General features: G+C 48.0%; 1 protein-coding gene across 2 annotated transcripts in view; it reads right to left on the bottom strand.

Annotated features, from left to right (window-relative positions):
* LOC123760537 (uncharacterized) overlaps window positions 1-22,912 on the bottom strand; it is a 63,728-nt gene extending 40,816 nt beyond the window's left edge. The window contains exons 1-2 of one of the 2 annotated variants that reach the window (XM_069338348.1): window positions 22,621-22,912; window positions 10,442-11,047 (exon numbers count right to left, since the gene is read on the bottom strand). In XM_069338348.1, coding sequence (XP_069194449.1) covers window positions 10,442-10,924 — 483 coding nt within the window. In that variant the 5' untranslated portion in view covers window positions 10,925-11,047; window positions 22,621-22,912. The remainder of the gene's footprint in view (window positions 1-10,441; window positions 11,048-22,620) is intronic. The other variant, XM_069338349.1, reaches the window with a different exon arrangement.
* Between the last annotated feature and the right edge of the window lie 211 nt (window positions 22,913-23,123).

Here is a 23,123-nt window from a genome sequence, read left to right on the forward strand (position 1 = left end):
ACACACACACACACACACACACACACACACACACACACACACACACACACACACACACACACACACACACACACAAACACACACACAAATGCCAGAGATGATATAAAAAAATTTATATGACAAAGAGTACTGGGACACCACGAGCGTAGCTCTCATCCTGTAACTACACTTAGGTAATTATTACTCACACATACACACACACAGGAAGCAGCCCGTAGCAGTTGTCTAACTCCCAGGTACCTATTTACTGCTAGGTGAATAGGCGCATCAGGGTGAAAGAAACTATGCCTATTTGTTTCCGCCTCCACCGGGGTACGATCCCCGGTCCCTAGGACTACGAATCCTGAACGCTGTCCATTTAGCCGTCAGGCCCCCGCGCGCGTGTGTGTGTGTGTGTGTATTCACCTAGTTGTGCTTGCGGGGGTTGAGCTCTGGCTCTTTGGTCCCACGTCTCAATCGTCAATCAACTGATGTATAGATTCCTGAGCCTACTGGGCTCTATCGTATCTTCATTTGAAATACATATGAAACTGTGTATGGAGTCAGCCTCCACCACATCACTGCCTAATGCATTCCACCTGTTAACTACTCTGACACTGAAAAAGTTCTTTCTAACGTCCCTGTGACTCATTTGGGTACTCAGTCTCCACCTGTGTCCCCTTGTTCGCGTACCAACCGTGTTAAACAGTTTATCCTTATCTACCTTGTCAATTCCTCTGAGAATTTTGTAGGTAGTGACCATGTCTCCCCTTACTCTTCTGTCTTTCAGTGTCGTGAGGTGCATTTCACGCAACCTTTCCTCGTAACTCATGCCTCTACGTTCTGGGAATAGTTTAGTGGCATACCTCTGAACTTTTTCCAACTTTATCTTGTGCTTGACAAGGTACGGGCTCCATGCTGGGGCCGCATACTCCAGGATTGGTCTTACATATGCAGGCTCTGAATGATTCCTTACACAGGTTCCTGAAGGCTGTTCTGATGTTAGCCAGCCTCGCGTATGCCGCCGATATAATTCTTTTTATGTGGGCTTCAGGAGACAGGTTTGGTGTGATATCAATTCCTAAATATTTCACTCTGTTTCTAGGAGATGAAGTACTTCATCTATTCTGTATCCTGTGTCTGGCCTCCTGTTTCCCCCGCCTAGTTTCATTACCTTACATTTACATGGGTTGAACTTTAGTAGCCATTTGTTGGACTATTCGATCAGTCTGTCTAGCTCATCTTGTAGCCTCCTCCTATCTTTCTCTGTTTTAATCCTTCTCATCATTTTTGCATCATCAGCAAGCAATGAGAGAAACGATTCTATATCCTCTGGAAGATCATTTACATATATCAGAAACAGTATAGGTCTATGACTGAACCCTGCGGGACTCCACTGGTGACGCCTCGCCAGTCTGAGACCTCACCCCTCACAGTAACTCCCTGTGTTCTGTTGCTCAGGTACGCCCTTATTCAATGGAGTACCTTCTCTTTCACTCCTGCCTGCATCTCCAGCTTTTGCACTTGCCTCTTGTGTGGCACTGTATCAAAGGCTTTCTGGCAATCCAAAATTATGCAGTCTGCCCACCCCTCTCTTTCTTGCCTGATTTTTGTTGCTTGGTCGTAGAAATCAATTAATCCAGTGAGGCAGGACTTGCCATCCCTGAACCCATGTTGATGCTGTGTTACAAAGTTCCTTCGCTTCAGATGTTCCACTAGCTTTCTTCACACAATCTTCTCCATCAGCTTGCATGGTATGCAGGTTAGGAATACTTGCCTGTAGTTCAGTGCCTTCTGTCTATCCCCCTGTGTGTATGTGAGTGTGTGTTCACCTAGTGTTGCTATGTTTTAGGTTCATATATCTCTTCACCAACCTATAATATCTTTCAGGTATAATTTGCAAATCTGCTCACATATTTGTTATGAATTTGTCTGGTTTAAATGTTGTGGAAACGTTTTATGTGTCATGTGTTTTAACCGTGTCCACCATCTACTCCTCCAATTCGATGCACGAATACTTTCTGTTTCGTCTGTGTAGCGAAAATGCACACTTATCCCGGTGGTTTAGGACCTCGTGTTCGTATCTGTGTTTGAGACTTTTATCCCAGTTGACTTTATCTATACTCCTTTGTAACTTATTTGTCTGTATCATGTCTTCTTCAGTTGTTCATCTCTATAGTAATTACCTGTTTAGTTATCTAGTCTGGTCTATTGGCTCAAGCCTCTTGTTTCTAGTGCCAAGTCTTGGGTCGATTCTCTGGAGCTGCTTAACTTCATATGTTCCATAGTGTATGGATTCCAAACAAAGTATACATAATGAAGGATTTCAAGCTATCCGTCATAATGTTCAGAACAAATCTGTTCTCATCACCGCCAGTTTCACACAGGTCGCTGATGTTGATTTGTTTACATGAGCGTTCAGTGCGGTGCGAAAATTGATATGGGTGTTTCATTAGCAGTGACAAAGAGAATACTTAAACAAATATCTAATGAAGATCTCACTGACCTAACAAATTCACAAAGACCTGAAAGTTGTTGCATTAAATATTGTGATAGATATCGTGAGGATATAGATAGATATCACGATAGATATCGTGAGGAGACATTCACATATGGGACTAATAGAACAAGAACCCGGCAATGTGATGTTATAGTGGCCAGAATACGCCTGGGATATAGACGTATCTGGCAGCTTTCTCAAAACCCAAATGTCGAGTACACAATGTGTCAACTTTGTGAAAGAGAAAACATGCACTCTCTTGAACATTATATTGTAGAATGTCCCATACTGACTGACTTTCGCCCTCCTGGGCTAAGGTATGCTGAACTCTGTAATTACTATATGAGTACTGGAACACTTGATGATATATTGGACTTGTACCCAAGATTGACCATGTAATGTATCAATTATACAATGTATGTATGTGATGCAACTATATAACCTGACCTTGTAAAAGCACCTTAATCACCTTCAGTGATTAAGTGCTTAATTGCACACTAGTTTCTCTATCAGCTACCTCACACTGTCAGAGTAAAAGAGTAAAATGTATGTGAATGCATGTGTGTGTGTATATATGTATGTATATATGTATATGTACGTATATGTGTGTGGGTGTATGTATATGTATGTGTATAAAGTATATATGGAAGCTGATCAGAATTACATTTCACCTTTGTAAATGCACATTAATAACACTATGTAAAAGACACATCGAACACTTTATGTAGGGCATACGTAAATCTGTGTATCTATGTATTTACGTATGTAGGTTAGCTTAGCATTTTAAAAGCACCGAATCACCTTCTGTGGTTGAGTGTTCAATAAACCCTTGAACTATATGTTTAACACATCTCTAACCCTGTCCATGGAGGACAGAAGAAAATGTATATATGCTGGTTAGCATTGTAAATGTGTGGCCACGTCTGTGGTAGAAAAAAAAGGTGCGGTGCGAGATGCAGTGTTCACCGCGAGGTCCTTCCTCTTTTCTGAGTTCTGTTGTTTTCTCCTCTTCAGTTCATGTCAAGTTCAAGTATGTTTATTGAGATAAGCAATAAATACATCTCAAAGGGATAGAGTAGCTTAGGCTATTTCTACCCCCCACCAGTTCATGTCAGCGTCTTGGGGATCCTGGACTTGATTCCCGCGCGCGCGAGAGAGAGAGAAATCGTCGAGCATGTTCCTCTCACCTAATGCTTCTGTTCACCTAGCAGTAAATTGGCACCCGGAAGCTAGGAAACTCTTGTTGACGAGGCACTTATCTTTGCCTTTGCTGAGGTTGAACTACAACAGCCATTTGTATGGCTACTCCTGTAGCCTATTCTTGCCTCTACCAACCTCCTCAAACTTCTCAGTATTTTCTGCAGTGTGATATGAATGAGTCGACTCTCACAGGTATTAAACCCAATAGTGATGACTGATAAACTTCTATAGTCACCTGATCTTCAAATGATGGAGCGCCCTCATTAACCTATATTTAGAGAAGCATATATGATTAGGTGTCAGCTAATAAATCAGACGATTATACAAAGGCGGTCCAAACGTCTAAAAAATACAAGGAAATTATTAGTTTTATTCAAAGGGTAACTTTATTCACAAAACTTTTTCCACGTGGTGGCGCAAAACATGTTCCACGTGGTGGCACAAAACATGTTCCACGTGGTGGCACAAAACATGTTCCACGTGGTGGCACAAAACATGTTCCACGTGGTGGCACAAAACATGTTCCACGTGGTGCCACAAAACATGTTCCACGTGGTGGCACAAAACATGTTCCACGTGGTGGCACAAAACATGTTCCACGTGGTGGCCGTCACTCTGTAAACACCAATGGTTGCGACTCTCCCATTCATAGTGAAATTTCAGTATCACATCTGATGTCCTGCACGGACCTGCACCCCGAGTCTGTTCTTATAGGAGGTTTCGTAACTTTTCGTATCGTATCTAGGAGTAGTAGTAGTATACTACTACTACTACTACTACTACTAATAATAATAATAATGCACAGAGAAATCACATTGAAGTGATATATTAATGTACAAATCCAACAGGAGCCTTGACGAAGGTTCGAACCTTCGCACTGGGTGTTCCTAGGCGCGCTCTAGTCAACTGTACCTCGACATGGTGAAAGATATGCAACTTGGACTACTACAGCAGTCACGAAGGTCCCGAGGAGTCCACTGAAGCCTAACCGGGGTTTCACCCAATTCCCCCGAATTGGGTGAAATACAAAGCGAAGGAACTTTGTAACAGCATCAACATGGTTTCAGGGATGGCAGGTCCTGCCTCACAGGGTTACTTGAATTCTACAACCAGGCAACAAAAATAAGGCAAGAAAGAGAAGGGTGGGCAGACTGCATATTTTTGAACTGTCAGAAAGCCTTTGATACAGTGCCACACAAGAGGCTAGTGCGAAAGTTGGAGACGCAGGCTGGAGTGAAAGGGAAGGTACTCCGGTGGATAGAGGAGTACCTAAGCAACAGGAGACAACGAGTCTGTGTGAGGGGTGAGGTCTCAGATTGGCGAGACGTTACAAGTGGAGTCCCGCAGGGGTCAGTCCTTGGACCTATATTGTTTCTGGTATATGTAAATGATCTCCCAGAGGGTATAGATTCGTTCCTCTCAATGTTTGCCGACGATGCAAAAATTATGAGGAGGATTGAAACAGAGGATGATAATAGGAGGCTACAAGATGACCGAGATAGACTGAGTGAATGGTCCAACAAATGGCTGTTGAAGTTCAACCCGAGTAAATGCAAAGTAATGAAACTAGTCAGTGGAAACAGGAGGCCAGACACAGGATACAGAATAGGAGATGAAGTACTTAATGAAACAGACAGAGAGAAAGATCTAAGAGTTGATATCACACCAAACCTGTCTCCTGAAGCCCACATAAAGAGAATAACGTCTGCGGCATATGCGAGGCTGGCTAACATCAGAACGGCGTTCAGGAACCTGTGTAAGGAATCATTCAGAATCTTGTACACAACATATGTAAGACCAATCCTGGAGTATGCGGTCCCAGCATGGAGCCCGTACCTTGTCAAGCACAAGACGAAGCTGGAAAAAGTACAAAGGTATGCTACTAGACTAGTTCCAGAACTAAGAGGCATGAGTTATGAGGAAAGGCTGCGAGAAATGCACCTTACGACACTGGAAGACAGAAGAGTAAGGGGGGACATGATCACAACCTACAAAATCCTCAGGGGAATCGACCGGGTAAACAAGGATGAACTATTCAACACTGGAGGGACGCGAACAAGGGGACACAGGTGGAAGCTGAGTACCCAAATGAGCCACAGAGACATTAGAGAGAACTTTTTCAGTGTCAGAGTAGTTAGTAAATGGAATGCACTAGGAAGTGATGTGGTGGAGGCTGACTCCATACACAGTTTCAAATGTAGATATGATAGAGCCCAGTAGGCTCAGGAATCTGTACACCAGTTGATTGACGGTTGAGAGGTGGGACCAAAGAGCCAGAGCTCAATCCCCGCAAGCACAATTAGGTGAGTACAATTAGGTGAGTACACACACACACACACACACACACTTGTGTGTGTGTCTCCCATGAAGATACTCATGGGAGACTTCAACCATGGGAAGATAGATTGGGGGAACAGAGACCCACATGGAGGCCCAGACACATGGAGAGCTAAGCTGCTGGATGTGGCAACAAGAAACTTTCTAAGTCAACACGTCAAGGAACCGACAAGAATGAGAGGAGGGGATGAACCAGCCTTGCTTGATCTGATATTTACCCTAAATGAGTCGGATATAAGGGAATTTAAGTTGGAAGCCCCATTGGGAATGAGTGATCATAGTGTATTGAGCTTTGAGTACCTGGTTGAGCTGAGAATTATCACCCCCAAAAAAGAACTGGGAACCAAAGGGCTGGCGTACCGAAAGGGAAACTATGGGGAAATGAATAAATTCCTATGGGATATACATTGGGATACAGAACTCGGAACCAAGTCCGTAAAAGACATGATGGACTATGTCACCCAAAAATGTCAGGAGGTTGTAAGCAGGTTTGTCCCAGCCCGACAGGAAAAAACAGAGAAGCAAAGGAAGAATCCGTGGTTTAATAGGGAATGTATGAAAGCAAAGGAGCTGAACAAAAGGGCATGGAGGAACTTCCGTAATAACAGAACACCAGAAAGTAGAGAGAGATACCAGAGAACCAGGAACGAATATGTTAGTGTGAGAAGAGCAGCTGAGAAAAGGTATGAAAATGATATAGCTAATAAAGCCAAGACCAAACCAAAGCTACTACACAGTCACATCAGGAGGAAGACAACAGTGAATGAACAGGTGATGAAACTTAGTGTGGGCGAGGACAGGTACACAGAGAATGACAAAGAGGTGTGTGAAGAACTCAACAAAAGATTCCAGGAGGTCTTTACAATAGAACAGGGAGATGTCACGGCGCTAGAAGAGGTGGCAGCAAACCAGGTGACCTTTGATAGGTTCGAAATTACAAGAGATGAGGTCAAGAAGCACCTATTGGAGCTGGATGTGAGAAAAGCTGGTGGGCCGGATGGAATCTCGCCATGGGTATTGAAAGAGTGTGCAGGAGCACTTTGCTTACCACTCTCCATAGTGTATAGTAGGTCACTGGAAACGGGAGACATACCAGAAATATGGAAGACAGCTAATGTAGTACCAATATACAAAAAGGGTGACAGACAAGAGGCACTGAACTACAGGCCAGTGTCCTTAACTTGTATACCATGCAAGGTGATGGAGAAGATTGTGAGAAAAAACCTAGTAACACATCTGGAGAGAAGAGACTTCATGACAACCCATCAACATGGGTTCAGGGAGGGTAAATCTTGCCTTACAGGCTTGATAGAATTCTACGATCAGGTGACAAAGATTAAGCAAGAAAGAGAAGGGTGGGCGGACTGCATTTTTTTGGACTGTCGAAAAGCCTTTGACACAGTACCCCATAAAAGGTTGATGCACAAGCTGGAGAAACAGGCAGGAGTAACTGGTAGGGCGCTCCAGTGGATAAGGGAGTACCTAAGCAATAGGAAGCAGAGAGTTACAGTGAGGGGTGAGACCAAAGATTGGCATAAAGTCACCAGTGGAGTACCACAGGGCTCTGTACTCGGACCTATCCTGTTTCTGATATACGTAATTGATCTCCCAGAGGGTATAGACTCATTCCTCTCAATGTTTGCGGCTCCAGGAGTATGCGGCTCCAGGATGGCGTCCATATCTAGTCAAGCATAAGACTAAATTGGAAAAGATTCAAAGGTTTGCCACCAGACTAGTACCCGAACTGAGGGGTATGAGCTACGAGGAGAGACTCCGGGAATTAAACCTCACGTCACTGGGAGACAGAAGAGTTAGAGGGGACATGATCACCACATACAAGATTCTCAGAGGAATTGATAGGGTAGATAAAGACAGGCTATTTAACACAAGGGGCACACGCACTAGGGGACGCAGGTGGAAATTGAGTGCCCAAATGAGCCATAGAGACGTTAGAAAGAGTTTTTTCAATGTCAGAGTAGTAGACAAATGGAATGCATTAGCAAGTGATGTGGTGGAGGCTGACTCCATACACAGCTACAAGTGTAGATATGATAGAGCCCAGTAGGCTCAGGAACCTGTACATTAGTTGATTGACAGTTGAGAGGCGGTACCAAAGAGCCAGAGCTCAACCCCCGCAAGCACATCTAGGTAAGTACAACTAGGTAAGTACACACACACACGCGCACACACACACACATACACACACACACCCACGCGCGCGTGTGTGCTCTCTTTCATCTACAGTAATCCATAACAAAGCAAGGCGTCTATACTTATATTGAATACTAATGAGAGGCAAAATATTACACATATAAACACAAAATTTCTGCACAGTGGAGGCCTGGTCGAGGACCGGGCCGCGGGGACGCTAAGCCCCGAAATCATCTCAAGATAACAGCTGGAATATGTTCCAGCTGTAACAGTTGTGTGGACATCTTAAGACCCTCACAGTGTGGACACCTTCCAAACCCTCACAGTGTGGACATCTTAAGACCCTCACAGTGTGGACACATCCAGACCCTTACAGTGTGGACACCTTCCAGACCCTCACAGTGTGGACACCCTACAGACCCTCACAGTGTGGACACCTTCCAGACCCTCACAGTGTGGACACATTCCAGACCCTCACAGTGTGGACACCTTACAGACCCTCACAGTGTGGACACCTTCCAGACCCTCACAGTGTGGACACCTTACAGACCCTCACAGTGTGGACACCTTCCAGACCCTCACAGTGTGGACACCTTCCAGACCCTCACAGTGTGGACACCCTACAGACCCTCACAGTGTGGACACCTTCCAGACCCTCACAGTGTGGACACATTCCAGACCCTCACAGTGTGGACACATTCCAGACCCTCACAGTGTGGACACCTTCCAGACTCTCACAGTGTGGACACCTTCCAGACCCTCACAGTGTGGACACCTTCCAGACCCTCACAGTGTGGACACCTTCCAGACCCTCACAGTGTGGACACCTTCCAGACCCTCACAGTGTGGACACCCTACAGACCCTCACAGTGTGGACACCCTACAGACCCTCACAGTGTGGACACCCTACAGACCCTCCCAGTGTGGACACCCTACAGACCCTCACAGTGTGGACACCCTACAGACCCTCACAGTGTGGACACCCTACAGACCCTCACAGTGTGGACACCCTACAGACCCTCACAGTGTGGACACCCTACAGACCCTCACAGTGTGGACACCCTACACACCCTCACAGTGTGGACACCCTACAGACCCTCACAGTGTGGACACCCTACAGACCCTCCCAGTGTGGACACCCTACAGACCCTCACAGTGTGGACACCCTACAGACCCTCACAGTGTGGACACCCTACAGACCCTCCCAGTGTGGACACCCTACAGACCCTCACAGTGTGGACACCCTACAGACCCTCACAGTGTGGACACCCTACACACCCTCACAGTGTGGACACCCTACACACCCTCACAGTGTGGACACCCTACACACCCTCACAGTGTGGACATCCTACACACCCTCACAGTGTGGACACCCTACACACCCTCACAGTGTGGACACCCTACACACCCTCACAGTGTGGACATCCTACACACCCTCACAGTGTGGACACCCTACAGACCCTCACAGTGTGGACACCCTACAGACCCTCACAGTGTGGACACCCTACACACCCTCACAGTGTGGACACCCTACACACCCTCACAGTGTGGACACCCTACACACCCTCACAGTGTGGACACCCTACACACCCTCACAGTGTGGACACCCTACAGGTCCTCACAGTGTGAACACCGTACAGGTCTCGGGCAGATTGGAAACGATCTTCACATATTATATATTTTGAGTGAGGAATTTCTTATGAATTTTATGCCATGCTTTGTTCAGTAGTGAGAGAGAGAGAGAGAGAGAGAGAGAGAGAGAGAGAGAGAGAGAGAGAGAGAGAGAGAGAGAGAGAGAGAGAGAGAGACACAGAGAGAGAGAGAGAGAGAGAGAGAGAGAGAGAGAGAGAGAGAGAGAGAGAGAGAGAGAGAGAGAGAGAGAGAGAGAGAGAGAGAGAGAGAGAGAGCGAGAGAGAGAGAGAGAGAGAGAGAGAGAGAGAGAGAGAGAGAGAGAGAGAGAGAGAGAGAGAGAGAGAGAGAGAGAGAGAGAGAGAGAGAGAGAGAGAGAGACAGAGACAGAGAGAGAGAGAGAGAGAGAGAGAGAAATAATTAAGGGATGGAGGAAATGCAGGTGAAGAGAGTGAGCAGAACAAGAACAACAGATCAAGACTGAACAGTGAACATAAGAGAGCGGAGGGAACTATGGAAGTATCATGAGAAAGCGCCAAGTCATTACGACTATAGAGCAAGAGGTTACAGGAAGGACAAGACTGACTATAAGTCATGTCAGTAATGCTGTACCACGACGCTAGGGTGAGAGCCGACAGTACTCACGTCTATGGGCGGCAGGCAGGGCACCAGCGGCAGGGTGTCCGTCCTGACGGTGCCGCTGAAGGGCAGGTAGCGGGTGTGGACGGGCAGGCGGCGGGTGGCACACACCTGGATGCAGTCGTCGCCAGGTGGCACCGGTAGACGGCCCAGCGGCAGCGCCCCCAGAGGGTTTAAAGCTGGTGCCAGAGAGGTGAGAGGCGACGACAGAGGGCCAAATGATGGGGTGAGGTGGTCCACGAAGGGTCCTCCAGGCAGGGGGGGATGAGGCGGCACTCTGGGGGCCAGATGAGGCGGCACCCTGGGGGCCAGGTGGGGCAGCAGGTGCAGAAGGGACGCCACTCTGGCCTGCTGCTGCTGTGTCTCCACCTTCAGGGCAAACTCCGCCGGCAGGAGGACGCACGTCTCCACCAGGGGAGTGCCGTCCGCTAGCACCATCTTGCCGGCAGCAAGTGGCGGCGCGGCGGCACTCTGATGAACAACCAACATCTGGCACTCACGCACTCACTGCCTTAAGCGTTCCTTTCGAGTTCACGTGTCTTTTCCCGCCCATATTGTGACACGAGTGGCAGTGTTGGGCGCCACTCTACGCTCGCTAGCATGCACCTGGTCCTGTGTGAGGCAAACATTAACATGTAAACACGACACGGAAAAATGGGCACTTTCGATGAGGCTCATGCTCCCCCCCCCCCTCACTGGCCAGGTCTACCATCCGCTCATTGGTCAGGCCTAATATACACACACTGAGGACTTTAGACACCACACCCCCAACCATAACCACACCCCCAACCATAACCACACCCCCAACCATAACCACACCCCCAACCATAACCACACCCCCAACCATAACCAGACCCCCAACTATAACCACACCCCCAACCATAACTACACCCCCAACCATAACCACACCCCCAACCATAACTACACCCCCAACCATAACCACACCCCCAACCATAACCACACCCCCAACCATAACCACACCCCCAACTATAACCACTCCACCAACCATAACCACACCACCAACTATAACCACTCCACCAACCATAACCACACCACCAACCATAACCACACCCCCAACCATAACCACACCCCCAACTATAACCACTCCACCAACCATAACCACACCACCAACTATAACCACTCCACCAGCCATAACCACACCACCAACCATAACCACACCCCCAACCATAACCACACCCCCAACTATAACCACTCCACCAACCATAACCACACCACCAACTATAACCACTCCACCAACCATAACCACACCACCAACTATAACCACTCCACCAACCATAACCACACCACCAACTATAACCACACCACCAACCATAACCACACCCCCAACCATAACCACACCCCCAACCATAACCACACCACCAACCATAACCACACCACCAACCATAGCCACACCCCCAACCATAGCCACACCACCAACCATAACCACACCCCCAACCATAGCCACACCCCCAACCATAGCCACACCACCAACCATAACCACACCACCAACCATAACCACACCACCAACCATAACCACACCACCAACCATAAGTGGTTATGATTGTGGGAGGATTACCATCACAGTTGCCACAACTAAGGTGGAAATATTAGCAGTATACTAAGGAGAAGCAAGAACAGGAGCAAGAAAAGGAGCTTCGTCAAGAGGAAAAAAAAAGAGCAGTAACAGAGAGCGGATCTTCATTAGAGAGACACGGGGACCAATGAGTGAAAGATCACGAGCAGCAGCAGGAGGAGAAACATGCCTGGGACAAGCAAAGGAAGAAGATCACGAGCAGCAGCAGGAGGAAAAACATTCCTGGGACAAGCAAGGGAGAAGATCACGAGCAGCAGCAGGAGGAAAAACATTCCTGGGACAAGATTTTGGCGGGTGGACCAACCAGATGGTTCAGCCCGCTATGTGTACCCGGTGTTGGTGGACGGGCGTGGCCCTCTTCCCGTTCTTACACCCCTGTGTCTCTGTCCCTGTATCTGTCTCTCTCTCTCTCTCTCTCTCTCTCTCTCTCTCTCTCTCTCTCTCTCTCTCTCTCTCTCTCTCTCTCTCTCTCTCTCTCTCTCTCTCTCACTTTTCTGTCTCGATATCTCTGCCTCTCGCTCTAATTCTTTCTTTCTCTTATGGGTCTTTGTCTTTTTTTCTCTTTCATTCCACATCACTATCACCCAGTCACTTTCTCTCACGCCATCTTGCGTATTCACTTGCGTTTGTCGGCTGCGGTAGGAGCATGACGGCCCATCAGCGGCGCCGTGTTGTTCAGACACGCGACGCTGGGCGGGCTCTCAGCGCAGACTCTCTCTCCCGGCAGCCTCCCGCCCAGGTCCCCATCCTGCAAGATGGGGACCTTCAGTATCACAGCTCCATTATTCATTCTTGTGTTCATGATGATATCCTCATAATAATAATCATATCCACATATTCACTCTTGTGTTCATGATGATATCCTCATATTCACTCTTGTGTTCATGATGATGTGTTCATAATAATTATATCCTCATATTCACTCTTGTGTTCATGATTATATCCTCATAATAATCATATCCTCATATTCACTCTTGTGTTCATGATGATATGTTCATAATAATTATATCCTCATATCCACTCTTGTGTTCATGATGATATCCTCATAATAATCATATCCTCATATTCACTCTTGTGTTCATGATGATATCCTCATATTCACTCTTGTGTTCATGATGATATGTTCATAATAATTATATCCTCATATTCACTCTTGTGTTCATGATTATATCCTCATAATAATCATATCCTCATATTCACTCTTGTGTCATGATGATATGTTCATAATAATTATATCCTCATATCCACTCTTGTGTTCATGATGATATCCTCATAATAATCATATCCTCATATTCACTCTTGTGTTCATGATGATATCCTCATAATAATCATATCCTCATATTCACTCTTGTGTTCATGATGATATCCTCATAATGCATCCAGTAGTCTGCCAGTGCAGACTACTGATCACATGCCTCTGTATGACTAACCATCCTGTGTGATGGGGATTTTTAGCATCACGTAGCTAGCTTTTTGACAAACTGTACACCCCTTCATTTAGACTTGGGTAGCTGCACATATGCTGATATACATAAATGTGTTAATAACAAAAATAACAGGTGGGCAGCTCTTTTGCATCACATGACTACTTCTTAGCACATGTAGTGTGGCCCTTCAGGCAGCTCTGGGGTAGCTGTACTCACCTAGTTGTACTCACCTAGTTGTGTTTGCGGGGGTTGAGCTCTGGCTCTTTGGTCCCGCCTCTCAACCGTCAATCAACAGGTGTACAGATTCATGAGCCTATCGGGCTCTGTCATATCTACACTTGAAACTGTGTATGGAGTCAGCCTCCACCACATCACTTCCTAATGCATTCCATTTGTCAACCACTCTGACACTAAAAAAGTTCTTTCTAATATCTCTGTGGCTCATTTGGGCACTCAGTTTCCACCTGTGTCCCCTTGTGCGTGTTCCCCTTGTGTTAAATAGACTGTCTTTATCTACCCTATCAATCCCCTTCAGAATCTTGAATGTGGTGATCATGTCCCCCCTTGTGGTGATCACTTACGTGTAACTGTGCATGTACCTGTGTAACTGTGCTCATGAAGACAAGTGATTTTGGGGGTTTTGAGAGGCACTGAGATCATGAACGTAAGTGATGAATTGAAACAAATAGGATTAAATATGATTGAAACTGGGTCATTGATCTCACACACACACACACACACACTGCCTTATTGAACGTCCAGTCATCAGAGCCTTGAGACCTGCTGGTATGAGGTACCTGCATGGGCTGTGTAATTACTTTATCTATTCTTGAGGATGTCCTCATAATGTATGCATGTTTTGTCAGTGCCGGCTAGTTACATTTCTCTATATCACTACCCATACATGGCCCTATATCACTACCCATACATGGCCCTATATCACTACCCATACATGGCCCTATATCACTACCCATATGCAGACGATGAATCACAATAACGTGGCTGAAGTATGTTGACCAGACCACACACTAGAAGGTGAAGGGACGACGACGTTTCGGTCCGTCCTGGACCATTCTCAAGTCGATTGTGAAAACGACTTGAAAACGACAAGTCGAAACGTCGTCGTCCCTTCATCTTCTAGTTTGTGGTCTGGGCAACATCACTACCCATACATGCCCCTATATAACTACCCATACATGGTCCTATATCACTACCCATACATGTCCTATATCACTACCCATACATGCCCCTATATAACTACCCATACATGTCCCTATATCACTACCCATACATGTCCTATATCACTACCCATACATGCCCCTATATAACTACCCATACATGGTCCTATATCACTACCCATACATGCCCCTATATAACTACCCATACATGGTCCTATATCACTACCCATACATGCCCCTATATTACTACCCATACATGCCCCTATATCACTACCCATACATGTCCCTATATCACTACCCATACATGTCCCTATATCACTACCCATACATGTCCCTATATCACTACCCATACATGCCCCTATATCACTACCCATACATGTCCCTATATCACTACCCATACATGTCCCTATATCACTACCCATACATGTCCCTATATCACTACCCATACATGTCCCTATATCACTACCCATACATGCCCCTATATCACTACCCATACATGCCCCTATATCACTACCCATACATGTCCTATATCACTACCCATACATGTCCCTATATCACTACCCATACATGTCCCTATATCACTACCCATATATGTCCCTATATCACTACCCATACATGCCCCTATATCACTACCCATACATGTCCCTATATCACTACCCATATATGTCCCTATATCACTACCCATATATGTCCCTATATCACTACCCATACATGTCCCTATATCACTACCCATATATGTCCCTATATCACTACCCATATATGTCCCTATATCACTACCCATACATGCCCCTATATCACTACCCATACATGCCCCTATATCACTACCCATACATGCCCCTATATCACTACCCATACATGTCCCTATATCACTACCCATATATGTCCCTATATCACTACCCATACATGTCCCTATATCACTACCCATACATAGCCCTATATCACTACCCATACATGTCCCTATATCACTACCCATACATAGCCCTATATCACTACCCATACATGTCCCTATATCACTACCCATACATAGCCCTATATCACTACCCATACATGTTCCTATATCACTACCCATACATGTCCCTATATCACTACCCATACAGGCCCCTATATCACTACCCATACATGTCCCTATATCACTACCCATACATGTCCCTATATCACTACCCATACATGTCCCTATATCACTACCCATACATGTCCCTATATCACTACCCATACATGTCCCTATATCACTACCCATACATGTCCCTATATCACTACCCATCCTGGAAAATGTGTACAATTCCGGTAGTCAAGCTTTGTTGCTTAAATGCCCACATACCTAAGTTTGTTTATAAATAAAATGAAAGAAAGAGCGGTGAGCCGCGAGCACCCACCCCTCCCTATATGTCCCCGCGCCTCGCCGCGAGCACCCACCCCTCCCTATATGTCCCCGCGCCTCGCCGCGAGCACCCACCCCTCCCTATATGTCCCGCGCCTCGCCGCGAGCACCCACCCCTCCCTATATGTCCCGCGCCTCGCCGCGAGCACCCACCCCTCCCTATATGTCCCGCGCCTCGCCGCCTCCACTCCTCAATTAGGGCTTTTCTAACTAGAATATTATATTTAAAGTTACTGTGTATATTGACGGCTATTGCCGTGTGCCCCTTCCTCTCCAGATTTGTGCACCATTTTAATATAACGAACGAGAGAGAGAGAGAGAGAGAGAGAGAGAGAGAGAGAGAGAGAGAGAGAGAGAGAGAGAGAGAGAGAGAGAGAGAGAGAGAGAGAGAGAGAGAGAGAGAGAGAGATCGCGTGTTTAGGGAAGGCGCTGTAGGCAGGCCGGTGGCACTGAGGTTGCTGGAGCGGCACCTGCCGCCTCCTCCAGGCAGTGCCACGCTTGCTGGGGCTTCCTCGCCGAGTGGCAAAAACTCCGGTCGTGACGGTGGTGATGGGGCAGCGACCGAGGTCGTGTGGTGCTGCTGGGGAAGGGGAGGGAGGGGGAGGTGATGGGTAGGGCGGGGAACTCGCACCTGGGGTATGGCTGGGCGGGGCCCCACCACCTGGGGTATGGCTGGGCGGGGCCCTACCACCTGGGGTATGGCTGGGCGGGGCCCCACCACCTGGGGTATGGCTGGGCTGGGCCCCCACCACCTGGGGTATGGCTGGGCGGGGCCCCACCACCTGGGGTATGGCTGGGCGGGGCCCCACCACCTGGGGTATGGCTGGGCGGGGCCCCCACCACCTGGGGTATGGCTGGGCGGGGCCCCACCACCTGGGGTATGGCTGGGCGGGGCCCCCACCACCTGGGGTATGGCTGGGCGGGGCCCCACCACCTGGGGTATTGTGTAGAGCTTACGAGGTGGGGATAGTGAAGCATGGAGGGTGAGGTGGTGGGCAGAGCCCTCGGGGATGGATATTCCGGGGGAGGTGGGGTGGATGGGGGGCAGTACGTCTGGATAGAAATGGAAGAAGGTCAAGAATTGTGGAGGGTGTTTGGAGGGGGGAAGCGAAGACCCTCGGGAGATGTTTAGTATGACTGACGGGAAGAGGAGGAGAGGAAGGAGAAGAGAAGGGAAGAAGAGAAAGGAAGAAGAGAAAGGAAGGGAGGAGGGTGTATTGATGGAACTGGTGAATGTAAACGTAGAAGGTAGATCCGTAGGTAGGAAAGAAGGGAGGGAGGTAAAGAAAGAGGGAGATATGAAAAGAGGAAGGTAGAAAAGAGGGAGGAAACTAGGGAAAGAGGGAGGTATTGAAGGAGAGATGAAGGTAAGGAAGGAAAGAGAGAGGTGAGGAGAAAATAAATAAAAATATCACTCTTAGATCACATAAATAACGAGAGAAAAGAGCAGAGGTGCCAGTAAGGTGACGCCTCTCACCCTGACACGTCAACTACACCTGCTCTCTCTGTCTTCCGGCCCACTGTAGACTACCATGGACGGGCGAGGGGCAGTACAACACCAGGAGTGACTACCATAGACGGGCGAGGGGCAGTACAACACCTGTAGTGACTACCATGGACGGGTGAGGGGCAGAACAACACCTGTAGTGACTACCATGGACGGGTGAGGGGCAGAACAACACCTGTAGTGACTACCTTGGACGGGTGAGGGGCAGAACAACACCTGTAGTGACTACCATGGACGGGTGAGGGGCAGAACAACACCTGTAGTGACTACCTTGGACGGGTGAGGGACAGAACAACACCTGTAGTGACTACCTTGGACGGGTGAGGGGCAGAACAACACCTGTAGTGACTACCATGGACGGGTGAGGGGCAGAACAACACCTGTAGTGACTACCTTGGACGGGTGAGGGACAGAACAACACCTGTAGTGACTACCATGGACGGGTGAGGGGCAGAACAACACCTGCAGTGACTACCATGGACGGGTGAGGGGCAGAACAACACCTGTAGTGACTACCTTGGACGGGTGAGGGGCAGAACAACGCCTGTAGTGACTACCATGGACGGGTGAGGGGCAGAACAGCACCTGTAGTGACTACCATGGACGGGTGAGGGGCAGAACAACACCTGTAGTGACTACCATGTACGGGTGAGGGGCAGAACAACACCTGTAGTGACAACCATGGACGGGTGAGGGGCAGAACAACACCTGTAGTGACTACCATGGACGGGTGAGGGGCAGAACAACACCTGCAGTGACTACCATGACGGGTGAGGGGCAGAACATATATACACCACCGTAAACCACGAACATGAAGAAGACACAACCATGATCGGCAACCGCGGGAGGCAGGTGTACCGACCATCCGGCCTCGAATCCTCTCCCATAACCTCAGTTCCAAGTACAAAGGCGAACCTTGTACCTGTGTTTACAAAGTGCACCCATATGTACTTTCCCTCGGACGCCCTCCCCTCCCTTCTCCCCCCCCCTTTCTCCCCCTTCCCCTCCTGTCTCCCCTGCCCCCTCCCTTTCCCTCACCCTTCCTGCACACCCCCCCCCTACCCAACTCCTCCCCTCTACTTGGCCGCCGCCAGGGGAGAGGCGCAGTAGTTCTGGTCAACACTAGTTAGTTCCGACAGTAATGGTCTCCGGATGCTTCATAGGAATTATAATGAAAGGTAAAAATGTTTCTGTCAGGTGGAGACTGACTGGGGCCAGCTGGGGAGGGGGGGAGGGGGTCTTGGGGGAGTGGGGGGATGGAGGGGGGCGCGGGGTCTTGGGGGTGTGGGGGAGTGGGGGGAGCTCGAACAGTCGTGAGAGGAATGAGGTTCAAGCAGCCGGAGGAGTAGCAATAGTCGTAGTAGTAGTGGTGGTAGCAGTAGTACTAGTAGTAGTGATAGTAGTAGTGATATTAGTAGTTAGGTGGTAGTAGTGGTAGTAGGGATAGTAGTAATTGAGTAGTAGTAGTAGTAGTAACAGTAGTATTGTTAGTAATGATTGTAGTTGCTATTGTTGTATTGGTTGTGGTAGTATTACTTGTGGTATAACAGGAGTGGTGGTAGTAACACTGGTCGTGGTCGTAGCTATGCCAGTGGTACCAGTTACCAATACTGCCGAATAGTAGTAGTAGTAGTAGTAGTAGTAGTAGTAGTAGTAGTAGTAGTAGTAGTAGTAGTAGTAGTAGTAGTAGTAGTAATGGTAGTGGTGGTAGTACAAATAATAATAACAAGAGGATGGTTGTACTATCAGGAGGGCGAGGGATGGTGGTTGTATTGTGGTGGGGAATATTGCAGTGGTGGAAAGCACTGTAATAGTGGTTGAGGAGGAGGAAGGAGGTAGTTGTGGTTGATGCCATGGCGATGGTGGTTGAGTTGCCATGGTGAGAAATAGATTTTGGTTAAGAGATTGTGGTGGAGAGATTGTGACTTTGAGGAGCAGAAGCGGACACCGTCGAGAGTGGCGGTGAAAGTGAAGACTCAACCGCTGATAGTGACGATAATGACAATGACAAGATAGCAACAGTGTCCTAATTCATGAAAATACAAAACAGACAGATTCAATGTTACAAAATACACCAAGCTCCCGTGCATGAAATAACTAGGGTAAGATGTATCACTTCATACACTATATCTTCACTTTATCTCTGCTAACTCACAGGCTCACTATATCGTCTGTGGAGCGGGGAGTGTTAATCACCATCACCATCCACACACACCATTCTCTGCATGTGTCACCAACGTACAAAATACGAAATGCTAACCTTTCCACAAACGTACGACCCCCAAGCCACCCTCCCAACCTCACCATCTGATACATAGAAAACGGGGATATTTGTGAGCTTGTGCTTTTCATAGAACTTTGTAATGTGTATGTTTGGGGAGAGGGGGGGGGGGACCATTAGGTACAAAATGAGACGTACTAATTGAGAGGACGGCTACAGAGCTCCATCGTCTTCTGTTTTGCCAAAGAAAGCTTCCGATTCACACTAATCTGATATCCCTTGTGCCCCTGCATGGGATCCCATCCCAAGATTTGCCAATCCTGGTTTCCTGTTACCCAGTCTAATGGATGGGGAGGGGGGGAGGGGGAGACATAACCAGTCAGATAGGGGATGAATACCTAGCTCGAATTTAAAGGTGGTGTAACACCGCTCTATTGTAACACCACTCTAAAATGCACCACCACTATAATGAACCACTATAATGGAACACCACTATAATGGAACACTAACTTATCCTGAGTAACACTTCCTCATCGGTTGCACTTGATAACACTGTTATGAAACACGGTAATGTGAGCTGACATATGATGGTTACACCGGAACCAAAAGATACACTGCCAATAAGGAAATGCTAACACCAGGATTAAATACGCTGCCACCATCTGCCTTTGACCATTGAAACTATATCAAGCAACGAGGCAAGAAACATTGCTTGACTTGGAGAGTACTTTCTAGGACTGTCATTAACTAAGGGACGGTTGTCAGCCAACTATATCCAAAAGGCTAAGAGGATTCAACAATTGACACAGACAGGAAATTTAAAAAATGAGTTTATTGAGACCAAAATTATGTCAATCACCACTTATAATCCTACTCTAACACTGGCAAAAAGTTAGGAAATTTGGACATGGAACAAAACTTCAGAGATCACACACATTACCTTAAGACCTGTCTCTCCCTGGCTGAGGTGTTCTTCACACAGCCCTCTCTGGACCCCGGTGTCCGGCACTCTCCGTTTCCTAAGTCCCTACAGGCCCTCTATATACAACCCCCACAGGGGGGAGGGGGAGATCTGCTGTTACTACCTGCCCCAAGAGTGTACAAACCCTCAAGAAATATTTCAATAAGCTTGTTTGACATTCACCATACACTCTTCAAGAGAGGAGTTATTAATTACGTGTGTGACTGACCTCTGACCTGGCCAAAAAGGGGAGAACCATGGATGTTTACACATAAGAGTCTGGAGTCTAATTTCCTTGCATGAAATATTACATACTTGAAACTATGCTGACTAAGTCTTAACCCAGGAATTTTTAATCAATATACAAGATAAACCGGAGGTCATCTGGGCTGACCTCTTGGAGAAGGCTTCCCTGGGTGTGAACTCTTAAGGGGGGGGGAGGTCACGGGTGTTACAGCGGGGGGGGGGGGGAGGAAATCATCAGGGTGAAAGCGCCAAGCCATTGCAACTATATAACACTTGCAAGGGGTCAGGATAAGGACTGAGACGGGGAGGGAAGGACTGGTGTCCAACCACTTGGGCAGTTGGGGATCGAACGCCGACCAGCATGACGCGAGACACCAAGCCAAACGGGAGGATGAACAACTAGCCAGATTGGATAGGAGGGAGGGAAGGGGGGTGTGACCCACCTAGCTAGATGGGGGATAAGGGGAGTGAATGAACACCTAGCTAGATGGCTGGGGATGAGACACACACCTATAAAGATGGAGAGACGGTCTGATTGTAGTCTGACACGATCGGTGATGATGATTCCCGTCAGCCCTTGAAGAGCTGTCCTCAAAAACACTTTATTCCATTTGGGTGGGTGAGCTGTGGGAGGGCAGCTGTGGGAGGGTAGCTGTGGGAGGGCAGCTGTGGGAGGGCAGCTGTGGGAGGGCAGCTGTGGGAGAGCAGCTGTGGGAGAGTAGCTGTGGGAGGGCAGCTGTGGGAGAGCAGCTATGGGAGAGCAGCTGTGGGAGAGCAGCTGTGGGAGGGCAGCTGTGGGAGGGCAGCTGTGGGGAAGGCAGCGTTGTCACTGCTGGAGGCCTCTCTCCATAAACACTACAACGACTCCATCGACTCAACCAGCATCAGTACTATCACTATAACCGCCACTTCCTTCATCATCATCATCATCACCATCGCCACTGTCATCACCGCACCAGCTGCCAGCCCTCCGGCCGGGCAGGCCGGTGTTCTGCCCAACACGGAGCCACTACACTGGTTTTGCCTTCACATACTTTTCTCTCAGCTTTTCAATCACTTTAATTGTTCAGAGCACCAGAGCTACACCCCTTCAGGAGGTACCCTTCAGGTCTTCACCCCTCAGGGCTACACCCTTCTGGGGTACACCCTTCAGGGCTACTCCCCTTAGGGCTACAATCTTCAGGGCTACATTAAAGGTCTGTTCAGAAAATACTTGTGCCGGGGAGAGCTATTTTTCCTAATTTCTTTTGGCGGTAAAATACCCACTATCTTTACACCAGACCCATTGTGTGTGTGTGTGTGTGTGTGTGAGAGGCCTGAGGTGTACCTGCGTGCGGGCTAGCTGGCACTAGGTACTTACGGAAGGTCACTCGAGGTATATACTTATGAATTCATTTTCTCGACGGTTTCAAAGATATTTGTTCACCCTAACCTAATATTTCCAGCAACTTTGGTTATCTTAAACGCACAGTTTCTTTGTTTTCACGGTCGCGTACAAGCCGCTGATAACCGCTCTTTTTAGAAGGGTTGTGCGTCCTTATGGTCGCAGTCGGCTCGCCTTCAACCCGACGTCCCTCCACCACTAATGGCACATTTATTAGCGAAACACGAGGCTGGTTCGTGGGGTTTTTGAAGGACACGCTGTTAATTACGGCTCTTCCGCGCGCCCTCACCGTCACAGTTGGGTCCCGACCGGTAGGTAGCCCCCTCGTCCTCTGGTGATCCTCAAGTCCGTGTTTTTCTGGAGCAGGAGACGGTCGCAGAGTCACTTGGAGCGACTCCAATATCCCCCACTTGACTGTTGCTTCACGCTCCACCGCTCACCACTGGACCCTCGTTGTGTGTGTGTTAAGGCGTCACGTAGATATCATTTATGCAGGCTGCACTGCCGCTAATGACGCCTGGAGTGCACACATGTGGTCAGCTGGTTCACGCTACTGAGGACGCCGGGGCTGACATCTTCTCCGCCAGCATCTCATCTCACAACCTCCGGGCGAAAGGGGGTTATGAGACTCAAGGGCCTTGGCAGCGGGTTTAGTATGCTGCCCGCGGTGTTGTGAGCGTTGTGTCTCCTCTACACACGGTTTACGCTCTTTTATATGTTTTTGTAAAAGTTTTCTGGCGTACCAAGATGACCGACGATGCCTTTGTTGATTGTATTACAATCGAAAAGGCA

The sequence above is a fragment of the Procambarus clarkii genome, chromosome 39, assembly GCF_040958095.1.
Source record: "Procambarus clarkii isolate CNS0578487 chromosome 39, FALCON_Pclarkii_2.0, whole genome shotgun sequence".
NCBI classification, from domain to species: domain Eukaryota; kingdom Metazoa; phylum Arthropoda; class Malacostraca; order Decapoda; family Cambaridae; genus Procambarus; species Procambarus clarkii.